We start from the raw sequence: 18,950 nt of genomic DNA, 5'->3' as shown, positions 1-18,950 counted from the left end.
CGTCATAAATCGCCGCCATTTTCTTCTGTGAGCACTGGCGTTTCCGAGGTAAGGTACTCGCAGTACTTTGAACACGTGATCAGTAAAAACAACTCGAGTGCCTAACGTTTTATAAAGAATACCTACAGTTTAGTCCCAAATATTTTTAATTGGACAGTACTACAGTTTTTTTTAATGAACTAGAAAAAAATACACTCATTTGAACGCTGCGTCAAAAAATGCGACTGACGGTATACGGCATTGCGTTCCGTTTTAAATAGTAACCAATAGGCTATAGAGAAACGGCTTCACAGTATACTAAATTGATGTCACACTGTACAGTGGTCGCAGTGCATATCGGAACATACCCTAAATCTTGATTCCAACATAATACCTATATACCTAGTGACGTAATAGCAGAGCTGCAAATATAGTAAACCAATGTAAGAGTTGTAATCAATCCATGATTTTTATAGATAATTTACTATATACAAGTATGTATATTCTTAAATCAACAGTGACATTGAATGTGATCTAATATTAAGGTTCCCTTTGTTGAAATTAAGACGGTCCTAAGCCAAGTCTATATTAAACTAGGGATACGTTTTAGTTATATCAAAGAAAAACACAATTTACTTAATCAATCTTTTTTTAATAGTTTTCTTTTGCGTTGTGTAATAGTTTCGTTTGGTTTTCGTTTTTCAGATGTTGCAATAAATGATTTTCAAGTCGTAGGCGTCGCGTCGTCTTGAATTTGAAATTAGAACAGAATACAAATTAACAGAAATTAGTTAACCCTAATTTTTAGGCTTTAAATAATGCACAATATAATATAGTAAAAAGGATTTGAAAGACCATAAAAATGAAATAAAATGAATAATAATTAAAAATAAAATATCGACAATCGATAAAAAAGTATCAAGTTGTACAGTTTGATATAATATATTTTTACTCTAGATGAATTAAATCAATTCTCGATCACATTTACTCGCTTTGAGCATTCCTTATTTGTTTTTTAGTGCTTACCTTTCCACATATATCCAAAGGGAATTTAGCCATGAAAGTTCTCTTACTCCCATCTGACCGGCCTGATTTTAAGCCAAATACTTTACAAGTTTTTTATTACACTGCATAGCTTAGAAATGTCTTACGCATTTATTCTACAAATAATTAAGCAAATTCCCCTGAATAATACACGAATAAAGTAAGGGAAAAGGACAATTTGTACCGAAAATTGTTAACAGTCAATTTTAATTTGAATGAATGACATGTCACATGACACTCAATCCAAAATAAACAAAAGAGTGGAATTTAAGTTAGAGCGAGATAGCTTACGCCGCCATTATTTTTAGTACGCATTTCATATATTTTCAAGTTTATTAGAGAGTTGCGCCAGGTCGCCTTGAATAACAGAAACAGAGCCAATTTTCATAGACAATATAAGATTTTGCTATTGAGAATGGAGATATATTTAGAATGAATTATCGAGAATATCAGTTTATGAACTTTTATTTTGTCTAGGGCTTGTCACTTACTTCAAACCTATCAATAGGTAGCACATACAAATAATAGTACTAACATTAAAGGTATTGGGTTTGCATAAGAGGTGTATTAAGTTAAATCTTTATTATGTTATTTCACACAGTTTAGATTTAGAAGTAAATTTTTTAAACCAATTTTTTTTTCACTTTTTAGCGTCTTCTTCACACACAGTAGGATTTTTCTAGGTGAAATCAAGTAAACTATTATATTTCATTGCTTTTTATTGTCATATATTAAATAGATATATTTTTATGTAGCTTTGGGTAGGTCTACGAAAGGTGCCACGCTTCTCGCAATATAGATCCCAAGAAACGGTAACGGAAAAAAGGAATCGACTCTGAAAAAATACTATTTGAAACTCTGTTTCACGTTCTTGTAAGACAGATAAATATCGTGAAGAACGATAGCTATGGATGACAGGTAGCCTAAAACCATGAAAATTTAGATTTTACATTGCTTTTCGGTTTTCTTTATAGATTTCTTTATTTCCGATTATAATAATTATCTGAATGAATATATTGTGGTTATTACTGAGAATGGATGTAACTAACTAATACAATAACAAAAGAAGCGGTGAAGTACGAGTCGGACTCGCCCATGAAGGGTACCGTAGCAGCAAGTAACATAATATATAAGTTTTTGTAGTTCGTTGTTACTTTGATCGATGTTTTATTTATAGTGTATTTTTTTAATTAAGTTATTGATAAGAAAACATAAGTAAGTAATATAATTTGGTACCTAAATGATAGGATTCTATTCGATCTAACTATATGCGAGCTCATTTAAGCTTGTGATAGCTAAACAAGCTAATATAATATATTCCAGTTTGACATGAAATATTTCCAAAAATATTATAAATTTGTGTGCCTCCTCGCGTAGTTGGACAAGCTGGTAATAACGTCCTGTATCCAGCGTTCTGCATGAAACAGTAAATAAAATCTTATAAAATGACAATGTATAATATCTTTAAAAAAATCTTCGTTGAGGCACAGTAGACATATGTATCAGTAAAGAAACTAAGCCTTGTTGATAAAATACTTACCTATATGTGCGTACACTCCATTGAAGCAATAGGGTTGTCAGGTTATTTTTACTAACCGACTTTAAAAAAGGAGTTTTGGAACGAACTTCCTTATGGGGCGTTGCAGAGCGTAAAAAAGTAAAAAGCGTAAGATTTTAATGTGTAGTGTATGTATGATAGCTATACAGTGTATAATGTAATATTATAGTCTACATGACGACTGTTATGTAATGTTTTTAAACAACATTTTATTGAATGTTTTTCTAGGAAATATTTTTTCAGTATGTTTTTTTAATTTTCGTCGAAATATTGTATTTGAAATTTTGACGGGAAGATTTGAATTTTCCCTGCAGTCATCCCACGAACATGTCTAGACGGGGCAATTATTGTTTTCATGAGTGTCAATAACCAATACAATCTATTTGGAGATCCGAGGTAGCGGATGTGACTTAATCCTTCAATCCAATTGGCTATTATTTTCGAGATTTTCAGGAGTGTCGAGATTTTCGGGAGTAGAATTACAAATAAGACACGATCAAGATCCAAGATGGCAGATGTGAAATTTTCAATAAAATCAGTATGGGTATAATTTTTTAGATTTTCGGGAGTTGTGTGTTAGCCGACAAACACACAATTTTGTTTCAGTCTTCGTTTCATTTAAGCCCAGCATTATCGGCTTTAATACCCTCGAGAATCATGAAAACAACACCCATGATAAAAAAGTTGATAATTTTATGTAGCTCCAACTTGGATTTACATTTTGACAGCACTATCAGTTTCAACATCCTCAAAAACTATGAAAACGACACCCATGACGATAAAATTGTCAATTTCATGCGGCCGCCATATTGGATAAACATTTTGACATCACTATCTATTTCGGCACTATCAATTTGAGCACACTCAAAAACCATGAAAATGACACCCACGATGCAAAAATTGTCAATTTCATGCAGCCACCATCTTGGATTTACATTCTGACACCACTATCTATTTCAGCACCCTCGAAAACCATGAAAACGACACGCGTGACGAAAAACTTGATAATTTTTAGCAGCCGCAATCTTGAATTTTCATTTTGGCAGCACTAGCCGGTATTGGTTTCAACACTCACGAAAATCATTAAACTACACTCATAAAAAAATGATAATAAATATTGCAGCCGCCATCTTAGTGTAAATTTTGAATTATGTTAACGAATTTAATTAAGTTGATCTCACGGACTTATAATTCGAATACCTACTAATTTTAATAATAATATAATTCTACTATAAGATAATAATTATTATATACTATACTACTTTATAGTTTAAAAAACGAAAACTGGAGTTTTGATGGAGCCGAGTTCAAATGGCCGTATACCACGCAATACGCTGGCATTTTTAAAAAGATCGCGGAAACAAATATCGTGACACTCGACTCGTATTGACCGCGAAAACTGCTTAGTGTGTCATTTCGAACGTTTGTAGGTAGTTTCCGGACTGGTACATATGTCTACACAGTAGGTACCTACTTTTTAGTTATAAATTGTGTTACTTAATTGGTTTTATTTCTTAGTTCTTAGAATTTATTACTCATTCTGGCTTGTTATATAATAATTGTGTGGTGTTATTAATAAATTATTATTCTATTCTATTTTACTAATATTTTTTGAAGAAAGGGTTGGTAATTTAAACTCATAATAAAATGGTAATATCTGTAATTGGACTTTTATTACTTGACATTTTCCACTTACAATTAATATTATCACTATTACAATACAAAAGTCACAACTACCTAATGAATACTCGAACTTAGCACTCTAGCTTATATAAGCCACAACAATCAACCGTGTAAAATGCTCACAAATAGAATATAAAAGATAATTAATTTATTGATAAGTTAATTTGCTTCTAAGAATTGAAGAGTTCCGTTACTTTGTCATGGATCCCATAATCACAACAAAACTCTCATCAAACTACCCTTGAAATTGGCGTAATATTGAGTTATACAATTTGTCGCGAACATAATGCAAAGTTAAGTAAGGTTTTTATGGTTTTCTCCTGGATGCCATTGTCAGATCTGGACCAAATTGCAATGTGACCACACATGGGGTTCTCCAGTCGAAAGTTATGAGGTAACAAACATAAAAAATAACGGAATTGAGATCCTCCTCTATTTGAAGTCGGTTATTAATTCCACACCGCAGTTCCATAAATATGCATTTAAAACTAAAACCTACAAAGACTAAAACCTACAAAGAAAATAACATGTTCATGTTTTATAATTGTGTCACAGTAGGAATATATAATAGTAGGGATACCTGAACATATTGTATTGTTTGAAGAAATGTGAATGAAATAGTGTAGATTTTAATGAATATGTGTAAAAATAGGTATGCTTAACTGCAAAGTCCATCAACATATTATAATAAAATATCAAACAATATCAAACCAGAAACAATGACTTATCTCTACCAATAGATAATACAATACTCAAATCTGATATTAATGTAGCTTATAAGATATTCAATTAATATTTGAACTACTACATTGAGTTTAATTCTCATAGAAGCACAATTGATTTAAAACAAATAATATATGAACAAATATATTTTCTAAGCTAAGGTGTTGTGCACTTGTAAAAAAATTAAATTTCTTCACCCCAAAAAATCAGAAAGGTTTTGAACATCGTTTCCCTGCAACAAATGTTCTTCCACGTACCTACTACAAAGCTGTGTAATGAGCTGCTTGTGCGGTGTATCCGCGCTTGCGATGCTAATTTTAACGAAAGGAGAAATTGATTTATTTTTTGCACTGTTTTCGTTAATTTTGTTTGTATCTATAAATTTTTACCTTGTAATGTTTTTACCACAAATATAGATCCATGTAGATAACGCAAATCCCTGAATGACTGAAACTCTTACCACAAACATAGCATAAGTAAGTTTTATCACCAGTATGTATAATTTTATGTCTCTTCAAAGTACTAGATTTACAGAAACTCTTACCACAAACACTGCATAAGTAAGGTTTATCAGGTGATAATCTGCATGTATTCCTTTATGTGTTTTCAAAGTAAAAGCTTGGTCTAAACTCTTACCACAAACATTGCATACGTAAGGTTTATCACCAGTATATAGTCTATTATGTATCTTGAAGGTACCAGAATGTTTGAAACTCTTACCACAAACATTGCATACGTAAGGTTTAACACCAGTATGTAGTCTTTCATGTATCTTGAAGGTACCAGAATGTTTGAAACTCTTACCACAAACATTGCATGAGTATGGTTTGTCACTGGTATGTTTTATTTAATGGTTCTTCAAATTATCAGATAGTTTGAAACTCTCACCACAAACATCACAAGAGTAAGATTTATCACCCGTATGTATTCCTTCTTGTCTCTTCAAAGTAGAACCATCTTTGAAACTCTTACCGCAAACAATGCAAAAGTAAGGTTTATCACCGGTATGTATTCTTTTATGTCTCTTCAAAGTACAAGATTCACAGAAACTCTGACCACAAACACAGCATAAGTAAGGTTTATCACCTGTATGTATTCCTTTATGTGTTTTCAAAGTAAAAGCTTGTTTTAATCTCTTACCACAAACATTGCATACGTAAGGTTTATCACCAGTATGTAGTCTTTTATGAATCTAAAAGGTACCAGTATGTTTGAAACTCCTACCACCAACATTGCATGAGTATGGTTTATCACCACTATCTATTATTTTATGTCTCTGCAAAGTACTAGACTTACAGAACCTCTTAACACAAACACTGCATAAGTAAGGTTTATCACCAGATGTGTTCCTTTATGTGTTTTCAAAGTAAAAACTTGTTTGAAACTCTTACCACAAACATTGCATACGTAAGGTTTTACATCAGTATGTAGTCTTTAATGTATCTTGAAGGTACCTGAAGTTTGAAACTCTTACCACGAACATTGCATGAGTATGGGTTATCCCCTGTATGTATTCCTGTATGTGTTTTCAAAGTAGAAGCTTGTTTGAAACTCTTACCGCAAACTTTGCATGAGTATGGTTTATCACCAGTAAGTATTATTTTATGTTTCTTCAAAGTACTAGATTTACAGAAACTCTTACCACAAACACTGCATAAGTAAGGTTTATCACCTGCATGTATTCGTTTATGTGTTTTCAAAGTAAAATCTTGTTTTAAACTCTTACCAAAAACATTGAATACGTAAGGTTTATCACCAGTATGTAGTCTATTATGTATCTTGAAGGTACCAGAATGTTTGAAAATCTTACCACAAACATTGCATACGTAAGGTTTAACACCAGTATGTAGTCTTTTATGTATCTTGAAGGTACTACAAAGTTTGAAACTCTTATCACAAACATTGCATGAGTATGGTTTATCACCTGTATGTATTCCTTTATGTGTTTTCAAAGTAGAAGATTGTTTGAAACTCTTACCGCTAACATTGCATGAGAATGGCTTATCACCAGTACGTATTATTTTATGTCTCTTCAAAGTACCAGATTCACAGAAACTCTGACCACAAACACAGCATAAGTAAGGTTTATCATCTGTAAGTATTCCTTTATGTGTTTTCAAAGTAAAAGCTTGTTTGAAACTCTTACCGCAATCATTGCATGAGTATGGTTTATCACCAGTATGTATTAATTTATGTCTCTTTAAAGTACCAGATTCACAGAAACTCTTACCGAAAACACTGCATAAGTAAGGTTTATCACCTGTATGTATTCCTTTATGTGTTTTCAAAGTAGAAGATTGTTTGAAACTCTTACCGCTAACATTGCATGAGAATGGCTTATCACCAGTACGTATTATTTTATGTCTCTTCAAAGTACCAGATTCACAGAAACTCTGACCACAAACACAGCATAAGTAAGGTTTATCATCTGTATGTATTCCTTTATCTGTTTTCAAAGTAAAAGCTTGTTTTAAACTCTTACCACAAACATTGCATAAGTAAGGTTTATCACCTGCCTGTAGTCTTTATGTATCTTGAAGGTACCAAAATGTTTGAAACTCTGACCACAAACATTGCATGAGTATGGTTTGTCACTAGTATGTTTTATTTAATGGTTCTTCAAATTATCAGATCGCTTTAAACTCTCACCACAAACATCACAATAGTAAGATTTATCACCCGTATGTATTCCTTCTTGTCTCTTCAAAGTAGAAGCTTCTTTGAAACTCTTACCGCAAACATTGCAAAAGTAAGGTTTATCACCGGTATGTATTCTTTTATGTCTCTTCAAAGTACCAGATTCACAGAAACTCTGACCACAAACACAGCATAAGTAAGGTTTATCACCTGTATGTATTCCTTTATGTGTTTTCAAAGTAGAAGCTTGTTTGAAACTCTTACCGCAAACATTGCATGAGTATGGTTTATCACCAGTATGTATTAATTTATGTCTCTTCAAAGTACTAGATTTACAGAAAACTCTTACCACAAACACTGCATAAGTAAGGTTATTCACCTGCATGTATTCCTTTATGTGTTTTCAAAGTAAAAGCTTGGTTTAAACTCTTACCACAAACATTGTATAAGTAAGGTTTATCACCTGTCTGTAGTCTTTATGTATCTTGAAGGTACCAAAATGTTTGAAACTCTGACCACAAACATTGCATGAGTATGGTTTGTCACTGGTATGTTTTACTGTATGGTTCTTCAAATTATCAGATCGTTTGAAACTATAACGACAAACATCACAAGAGTAAGATTTATCACCCGTATGTATTCCTTCTTGTCTCTTCAAAGTAGAAGCTTCATTGAAACACTTACCGCAAGCATTGCAAAAGTAAGGTTTATCACCGGTATGTATTCTTTTATGTCTCTTCAAAGTACCAGATTCACAGAAACTCTGACCACAAACACAGCATAAGTAAGGTTTGACATCTGTAAGTATTCCTTTATGTGTTTTCAAAGTAAAAGCTTGTTTTAATCTCTTACCACAAACATTGCATACGTAAGGTTTATCACCAGTATGTAGTCTTTTATGAATCTAAAAGGTACCAGTATGTTTGAAACTCCTACCACAAACATTGCATGAGTATGGTTTATCACCACTATCTATTATTTTATGTCTCTGCAAAGTACTAGACTTACAGAACCTCTTAACACAAACACTGCATAAGTAAGGTTTATCACCAGATGTGTTTTCAAAGTAAAAGCTTGTTTGAAACTCTTACCACAAACATTGCATACGTAAGGTTTTACATCAGTATGTAGTCTTTAATGTATCTTGAAGGTACCTGAAGTTTGAAACTCTTACCACAAACATTGCATGAGTATGGGTTATCCCCTGTATGTATTCCTGTATGTGTTTTCAAAGTAGAAGCTTGTTTGAAACTCTTACCGCAAACTTTGCATGAGTATGGTTTATCACCAGTAAGTATTATTTTATGTTTCTTCAAAGTACTAGATTTACAGAAACTCTTACCACAAACACTGCATAAGTAAGGTTTATCACCTGCATGTATTCCTTTATGTGTTTTCAAAGTAAAATCTTGTTTTAAACTCTTACCAAAAACATTGAATACGTAAGGTTTATCACCAGTATGTAGTCTATTATGTATCTTGAAGGTACCAGAATGTTTGAAAATCTTACCACAAACATTGCATACGTAAGGTTTAACACACGTATGTAGTCTTTTATGTATCTTGAAGGTACTACAAAGTTTGAAACTCTTATCACAAACATTGCATGAGTATGGTTTATCACCTGTATGTATTCCTTTATGTGTTTTCAAAGTAGAAGATTGTTTGAAACTCTTACCGCAAACATTGCATGAGAATGGCTTATCACCAGTAAGTATTATTTTATGTCTCTTCAAAGTACCAGATTCACAGAAACTCTGACCACAAACACAGCATAAGTAAGGTTTATCATCTGTAAGTATTCCTTTATGTGTTTTCAAAGTAAAAGCTTGTTTGAAACTCTTACCGCAATCATTGCATGAGTATGGTTTATCACCAGTATGTATTAATTTATGTCTCTTTAAAGTACCAGATTCACAGAAACTCTTACCGAAAACACTGCATAAGTAAGGTTTATCACCTGTATGTATTCCTTTATGTGTTTTCAAACTAGAAGCTTGTTTGAAACTCTTACCGCAAACATTGCACGAGTATGGTTTATCACCAGTATGTATTATTTTATGTCTCTTCAAAGTACTAGATTTACAGATAACTCTTACCACAAACACTGCATAAGTAAGGTTATTCACCTGTATGTATTCCTTTATCTGTTTTCAAAGTAAAAGCTTGTTTGAAACTCTTACCGCAATCATTGCATGAGTATGGTTTATCACCGGTATGTATTAATTTATGTCTCTTTAAAGTACCAGATTCACAGGAACTCTTGCCGAAAACACTGCATAAGTAAGATTTATCACCTGTACGTATTCCTTTATGTGTTTTCAAAGTAAAAGCTTGTTTGAAACTCTTACCACAAACATTGCATAAGTAAGGTTTGTCACCTGTCTGTAGTCTTTATGTATCTTGAAGGTACCAAAATGTTTGAAACTCTGACCACAAACATTGCTTGAGTATGGTTTGTCACTGGTATGTTTTACTTTATGGTTCTTCAAATTATCAGATCGTTTGAAACTATCACCACAAACATCACAAGAGTAAGATTTATCACCCGTATGTATTCCTTCTTGTCTCTTCAAAGTAGAAGCTTTTTTGAAACTTTTACCGCAAACATTGCAAAAGTAAGGTTTATCATCGGTATGTATTCTTTTATGTCTCTTCAAAGTACCAGATTCACAGAAACTCTGACCACAAACACAGCATAAGTAAGGTTTATCATCTGTAAGTATTCCTTTATGTGTTTTCAAAATAGAAGCTTGTTTGAAACTGTTACCACAAACATAGCATGAGTATGGTTTATCACCTGTATGCATTCCTTTGTGTGTTTTCAAATTAGCAGATTGATTGAAACTCTTACCACAAACATTGCATAAGTATGGTTTATCACCACTATGTATTATTTTATGTCTCTTCAAAGTACCAGATTCACAGAAACTCTGACCACAAACACAGCATAAGTAAGGTTTATCATCTGTAAGTATTCCTTTATGTGTTTTCAAAATAGAAGCTTGTTTGAAACTCTAACCACAAACATTGCATGAGTATGGTTTATCACCTGTATGCATTCCTTTGTGTGTTTTCAAATTACCAGATTGATTGAAACTCTTACCACAAACATTGCATGAATATGGTTTATCACCAGTATGTATTCTTTTATGTCTCTTCAAAGTACCAGATTCACAGAAACTCTGACCACAAACACAGCATAAGTTAGGTTTATCATCTGTAGGTATTCCTTTATGTGTTTTCAAAATAGAAGCTTGTTTGAAACTCTTACCACAAACATTGCATGAGTATGGTTTATCACCTGTATGCATTCCTTTGTGTGTTTTCGAATTACCAGATTGATTGAAACTCTTACAACAAACATTGCATGAGTATGGTTTATCACCAGTATGTATTATTTTATGTCTCTTCAAAGTACTAGATTTACAGAATCTCTTAACACAAACACTGCATAAGTAAGGTTAATCAACGGTATGTATTCTTTTATGTCTCTACAAAGTACCAGATTTACAGAAACTCTGACCAAAAACACAGCATAAGTAAGGTTTATCATCTGTAAGTATTCCTTTATGTGTTTTCAAAGTAGAAGCTTGTTTGAAACTCTTACCACAAACATTGCATGAGTATGGTTTGTCACTGGTATGTATTCTTTTATGTGTTTTCAAATTATCAGATCGTTTGAAAGTCTCACCATAAACATCACAAGAGTAAGATTTATCACCTGTATGTATTCCTTTTTGTCTCTTCAAAGTACAAGCTACATTGAAACTCTTACCGCAAACATTGCATGCATCAGGTTTTTCACCAGTATTTATTCTTTTATGGTACTCCTAAGGAGTAGAATGATTAAAACTCTTACCATAAACACTGCATACGTAAGTATTATCACCAGAATGAAGTCTTTTATGACTCTTCAAAGTACGAGATTTACGAAAACGCTCACCACAAACACTGCATAAGTATGGTTTACCATGTGTATGTATTCCTTTATATGTTTTCAAATTTGAAGCTTGTTTGAAACTCTTACCGCAAACATTGCATGAGTATGGTTTATCACCATTATGTATTATTTTATGTCCCTTCAAAGTACTAGATTTACAGAATCTCTTAACACAAACACTGCATAAGTAAGGTTTATCACCTGTATGTAATCCTTTATGTGTTTTACAAAGTTTTTAAAGTACTAGATTTACAGAAACTCTTAACACAAACACTGCATAAGTAAGGTATAATTATCACCGGTATGTATGCTTTTATGTCTCTTCAAAGTACCAGATTTACAGTAACTCTTACCACACACACTGCATAAGTAAGGTTTATCACCTGTATTGCATTGTATTTCGTGAAATGTGAGCGGCTTACAAGAACGTGAACAATTTTGTACTAGAGCTTTTTACACGTTATCACGGAAGTGTAGTGACTTGGAGATAATTGATACATATTTACATCGCAAATATATAAAAGATAATATTTTTCAGCTTTCCCGTACACGAGATAATGAGAGAGAATTGGCGCTAGTTGGTAGCAAGAGAGTGATGTAAAGTAATTTACAAAGGAAATAGGCATATTTATATTTTACCACGAAAGGATTTAAGTTTTTTGGATTATACCATATTTAAAATGTGACAAAAGCTGTCATACTATTATATTATGATTTCCGCTTATACTTCATATACCAAAAAAAATACCCTGAAAAGATATGTAAGTCTGAAAGACAAATTTTATTTAATTCAAGGAACTTAACATTTAAATAAGTATATTATTATTCAGTATTATATTTGAGTATTAGTTTCTCTCATTAAATGTTATCTTAAGTTATTAAATCCAAAAGCCTTTGAACGTAACGAACTAACAAATAAATCACAAGCCAATAAATAAACATACAAACTTTCCCCTTTATAATATGAGTGTGATTTTTGATTAAAAACGTAAAAAACCTCCGACTGAACAGATCTTGATCAGGAAAATAGAGACAGACTGACGAACGTAAAACTTATAGTAACCCTCTTTTTCGTGTGGGCTTAAATAGATCGTTACTGCTACTCCACTGATGTCCTTGTCCAAATCGGGTTCTAAATCCAAAATACGCAGCTGAAATTGAAATAATAATATTTAAAACACCTGGAGCAAACGCAGAAATGTATAGAAAAGTTATTATGGTCTCAATTGTGGCGTGTGCCATATTTCGGCTTTGATTTGTATGAGGTGCATTGTATATATGTATAGAACGTCATTGTTGAGGACCTATATTATAAATAGCGCGGCTAGTCCTCTTGTGCAATACAAAAATATTATTGATAACGGCAGTATTCACTGATAGGATATACCATAGGACATAATACTATGAAAATAAATAAAGCGAACGTGTCGCGCCGTATCTATGTCAGTTAATTGTCTAATAATTTTAGCCGCGTAAGCCGTAGAATTAAGATAACCAGTCCTTCAATATGTTGGCCCCATTGTAAATTGGGATCAAGAGTAATGCCAAGAAATAAAGCAAATTAAACCAGTTTTATCACCTCTCCGTTTAACAACACACTAGCATCTACATTGTTGTTATTTGATAAGGTAAATTTTATACATTTCGTTTTGTTGCTATTTAACATAAGGTTATTAGCGCTAAGCCAGTACACGATGTCAGATAGTATATAGTTAACTTCACCAAACACTTTGAATATCAGTGAAGTGCCATCTGCAGACAATACTACCTTGTTTTATTTCTATATGGTTAGGAAGATCATTTATGTAGATAAGGAAGAAGAACGGTCCAAGGCTAGTCCCTTGTGGTGTTATCTACACTTCTTGCTTACGATTTTAGCAACTAGGTCGTTATCGACGGTTAATGCTCGAGTGCCCCAAGGCTGGGTGCTATCCCTCACACTGTTTCTTCTGTATATCACTGATATGTTGGACACCTCCAACATACATTGCTATGCAGTCGTGTCCTCTCTTGAGAAGGTCGCGGAATGGGGTAAATTGAACCTTGCCCAATTGCACCCCCAGAAGACTCAAGTTTGCGCGTTAACCACGTGGAAGAACTTCCTTGTACGTTGTTTCTAGGACAATACGACATGGGTACCTTCAAAAAAAGCGCGTACACCTTTCGTTACAGGCCGGCAACGCTTCTGTGATTCCTCTGGTGTTGCAAGAGAATGTGGGCTGCGGTGAACACTTAGCACCAGGTGACCCGAATTTCAAACTCAAGCTGTTTAATACTATCCTTACTTGGAATTTCCAAACATTCGAACTTATTTACTAGAATAGCGTTATATTTTAATTTTAGAATAGTGCTAGCAAAGTTGATTCGTAAAATCAATATCTATTTTTTGCTACTGCTAACTTTAACTTTACAATAAATGGGCATTCGCGTGGGTGGGTTCACACTTATTAAATATCTATGAATATAAAAGAAGATCTACACAAGTCTCTGGCGAGCGAGCAAACGGTATAACCATTCGCCTACTCCGAGTAGAAGAGGAATTGGTGACTTGAGGTCTTAATACCTCAACAAGAGTCAGTCAAACTTGGTAGTTTATAAAACTATACATAATATTAAAATATAATCTTACCATCACGTTGATAATTAACATCCTTCAATCTCTCTCAATATATTGTTTGATTGTTTATCCAGTCGCCAGTCTGCGGACCAACCTAAAAATGAGTTAAGCAATATATTATGTGTTATTTACAAAATCAAATTCAATTATTTGTATTCAAAGTAGGATTTTAATTTATTGAACGTCAGAATCTACCACCCATTCGACATTTCGTTGAAAGCTCCCAGGTGCCTTACTTTATCCAACACAAATATCGTTATATACATGTTTTTTTTTAATGGAATAGGAGGACAAACGAGCGTACGGATCACCTGTTGTTAAGTGATCACCGCCGCCCACAATCTCTTACAACACCAGAGGAATCACAGGAGCGTTGCCGGCCTTTAAGGAAGGTGTACGCGCTTTTTTTGAAGGTACCCATGTCGTATCGTCCCGGAAACACCGCACAAGGAAGCTCATTCATGTATAGAAAAACTTAATAAACTGAATTCTAAAACCTTCCTCGACAACCACGCTATCCATATTAGTAAAAACAGTATGAAAATCGGTGAAGTAGTTTTTGAGTTTATCGCGAACAGACAGTCAGACAGACGCGGCGAAGAACTTTGTTTTATAATAATAATAATTCTTTATTTGCATAATGTGTGTATAAAAGTTAAGAAAACAATCCTGTACGAATCAACACATTAGCCAAAAAGGGCATGCAAATAACATCGGCTCCACATCATTATATAATAATAATATTCTAACGTTACAGCACATAATATTTCATTGTTACATCATATTAACATCTACACAAATTATACATAATATGTAGTCACAGTTAAACACAAGATTATAAAAAAGACAATCACAAATTTAAAAAGTCAGATACAGCATAGAAATTTGAGAATTAATTAAACTCACTCCGAGATCCCTGAGAGATCGAATCAGAAATGAGGAGATCCGTAGGAGAACTAAAGTAACCGACATAGTCCAAATGATTGCGAAACTGAAGCGGCAGTGGGCAGGGCATATAGTTCGACGGACTGATGGCCGTTGGCGCAGTAAAGTCCTCGAATGGCGACCACGTACCGGAAGACGCAGTGTTGATAGGCCCCCCAAGGGGGACCTTTTTGGGGGAGTTTGAGTTTAAATACAAGAATAAAATTTTTCGGTATATTTATAGAATTATATAGTTCTCGGTGTGTACCTGTACTATTACCGAGTGGGTCTATGAGGCAACAACAGCTGTATAATATATTACAACATCATTACCTGGTAACTCATGCTCTTCCACATCTATCTCATCATTACACTCCTGTTTAATGAACGGATCATGTTGCATGCTGTCTTCGTTCAGATGTAAAAGATCATGATGACACTCGGGCAGATTGATGGATTCTGAAATGAAGACATCTATAAATTATTGTTACGAAGATAGAATGACATTGAATGTCGAATTTTAGCGAGAGTTATAGAATTTGATACTATATATATTAAACTCTCTCTCTCGTTCGTACTCTTCCATAAAAAAACTGGAAGCTTCAGATGGATTTTGCCAGGTATGTGTAATGGGATAACTATTTGATTTTTATGAGAAGGAATTATTCCATTGCCAAAGGGTATGAAGTAGATCTAAGTAGTAGTCCTTGGTCGTCTAACTACAAAATCAAAAGCAAAGTCCGTATTACTGATTTGTAAACACTTATTTTTAGAATTAGCATACATAATACATAGGAATAAGTATTGTAGGTATGTTATTCTTCTACTGTATTGTGTGTAAGAATATAAATAAATTATTACCCTGAATGTCGGATTAAATCGTCGTGATTAGATAATGTTTGCCCCAAATGGGGACATTTGGAAACAAACATTGTATTTTTGAGTGTTTGCTCGAAAATGTCGTGATTCGGTAGTTTCATACTAAGGCAGCACAATACTGGCGTTTCTGCGGAAAGTACTTGCAAACAACGTCCATTGACCCAATATGAACGTTAGTATGCAAGCGGTAATCAGTACTGCAATCGTATCGAAACACTGCTCGATTCAAATCAGTACTTCACAAATTTCTTCTTGTGCGTCGAAAATTATCTAGTTGTTGATCTCTGAGGTTTACTGGCTGCCTCGCTTTGCTCTTGTGATTCAGAAACACAACGTCGAGCCCACACTAACGCGGTGTTTTTTATCTGCAATTTCTTGTTGCATTACGTCTGTGTCGGGAAAGATGGCACAATGTAGTGCACTTGTAGAAAAAAACACAAGGTGGTATTGTTTGCGGGTGACACTTCACTTATATTCAAAGTGAAACGAATTCAAGTTTTATATGACGAAGTAAACAATGCTCTATCTGACATCGTGTACTGGTTTAGCGCCAATAACTTATTGTTAAATAGTCATAAAACCAAATATATTAAATTCACCGCTCCAAATGTCAAAAATGTAGATGCGAATATTTTATCAAACGGAGAGGTGGTAAAACCAGTGGAATCTACTGTATTTCTTGGCATTACTGTTGATTCCAAATTGCAGTGGGGCCCCCATATTGAAGGATTGGCGAATAGGCTTAGTTCTGCAGCATATGCGGTTAAGAAAATTAGACGGTTAACTGACATAGATACTTTTTGATTATTTTCATAGTATTATGTCCTGTGGTATATTGTAATGGGGCAGTGCGGCCGATATTAATACTATCTTTGTGCTGCAGAAGAGGGCTATTCGCGCGATTTATAACCTAGGTCCTAAAGAATCATTAAGAGAAAAATTTTAAGAAATAAACATTTTGACTGTTGCTTCTCAATACATTTTTGATAATGTTCTGTATGTTCATAAGCACATTAAGGAATTTTCTAGAAACTGTGACATTCATAATGTTAACACGAGGAACAAACATAAACTTGTTATGCCTACTACTCGGTTGGGTCGACTTAGTAAGTCTTTTGTTGGGCAATGTATATGCTTATACAATATGATCCCAGAAAATGTACAAAACAAATGTGTTACGAAATTAGAAGAATTGTTAAAAAACGTTTGTGTGGGAAAGGTTATTAAAGCATAAACGATTTTCTTAATGACATCACGGACCTGAGGGTGTTCGCTTTATTCCCATAAAGCGAACACCCTCAGGCTCTTTAATTATAAAATATGTTTATTGTACGATATTACATTGTAATCCATATTTTATATTAAAAAAAAAGCCCGCTGAGTTTCTTGCGCCCATTCTTCTCAGGTCTGAGGCAGTCTCTTTTGAATGGGTGGGTGGATTCTACAAGGTTTTTGACGTTCAATAAGTGATTTTAAATCCTATTTTGAATAAAAATATTTGAATTTGAATAAGCTAATAGAAACTCGAAACAAACACACCCACCCAATGACATTCTATGCATAAGATCGTCGTTGAACCCACCAGTCAACTTGAATAACATGACATGCCCTGTCATTTGTATTTTATTACTCATGTAGCGTGAAACTAACAAAAAACTTCAATGAAAATGTCAATCCATACAAAATGTATGAGAAAATAAATGTTTTAATATTTTTTTATGATTTTTTCGATATTTTATTACTTATTATCCTATTCCGGACTAAGAGAAATCCAAAAAATCAAACAACAGAAAAAATGGTCCAGCCGTTCTTGAGTTATAAATGGTGTAACTAACACAAGTTTGTTTTATATATATATATATATATATATATATATATATATATATATATATATATATATTACATCATCATTACCTGGTAACTCATGCTCTTCCACATCTATCTCATCTTTTCCCGCCTGTTGAATGAACGGTTCATGTTGCATGTTGTCTTCATTCAGATGAAAAATCCCGTGATGACACTGGGGCAGATTGATGGATTCTGAAATTAAGACATCTATACATTATTGTTCCGAAAATTTAATGACATTGAATGTCGAATTTTAGCGAGAGTTATAGAATTTTATACTATATATATTAAATAATATTAATACAATATAAGCAGTATCCGAGATAGCTAGTTTACGGGACAATACAAAATGGGTACTTCCATTAGGCGTTTCCATGGATTTTAATACTAATCCCACATCGAGTGACCATTTAATTATTTTATCAAAGTCTATTTGAAGATTAGTGATAGCATCTTTAGGATTACCAACATAAGCTAGTACACATGTGTCGTCAGAGAATTGGAATACTTCATATTTTTCTATTAAGTTTGGTATGCAAGTCACTTAAGGAAGAAAATGTAATGGTCTGATTACCGAGCCCTGAGCTATGCCCTCAGACACAGACAGGTCACTGTATGTATAATTAATTTTTACAACTTATTTCCTTTTTTCTTTCCAGTTTTATAGGCAATTTAATAATGTATGACGCCTCAGTGTCAAAATTGCTGCTGTAGTCTACAAATAGAACCATTACATGTTTTTTGTTATCTAGTTTTTTGTAGATTTTATCCATGAATGCACTAAGTAATTGTGTTTTATTTTTTTGTGGTTGAAAGCCATACTGTGTACTGTTCAAGATGTGATTTAAAAAAAACATGAATTCATTACAGATATATTTCTCTACAATTTTATCTATTATTGGGAGTATCGTAATAGGTCTACAGTTGTCATAATATACTTGTTGACTGCCCTTTTTGTGGATAGGTCTTACTATACCGATCTTTAAGTCATTGGGATATATGGCATAACTTTTTTTTATCTGGTATAAATCATGAAAATCGAATATAAAATGATTAAGTTTTATTTGTGTTCATTAAATTATTATGCAATATACACTTACTTTAAAACGTATATT

General features: G+C 33.3%; 1 protein-coding gene across 1 annotated transcript; it reads right to left on the bottom strand.

The window, feature by feature from the left end:
- Positions 1-4,224: 4,224 nt before the first annotated feature.
- Positions 4,225-17,971, bottom strand: LOC126974233 (zinc finger protein 239-like). Its single transcript, XM_050821696.1, has 2 exons — positions 17,902-17,971; positions 4,225-9,776 (listed from the first exon to the last, which is right to left on the bottom strand). The coding sequence occupies exons 1-2, from the start codon at positions 17,969-17,971 to the stop codon at positions 8,740-8,742; spliced, it is 1,107 nt and encodes a 368-aa protein (XP_050677653.1). The 3' UTR covers positions 4,225-8,739.
- Between the last annotated feature and the right edge of the window lie 979 nt (positions 17,972-18,950).

This window comes from Leptidea sinapis, chromosome 2, assembly GCF_905404315.1.
Source record: "Leptidea sinapis chromosome 2, ilLepSina1.1, whole genome shotgun sequence".
In the NCBI taxonomy this organism is placed as follows: Eukaryota; Metazoa; Arthropoda; class Insecta; order Lepidoptera; family Pieridae; genus Leptidea; species Leptidea sinapis.
The sequence above is the reverse complement of the archived record's forward strand: the minus strand, read 5'-3'. Positions and strand labels throughout refer to the sequence as shown.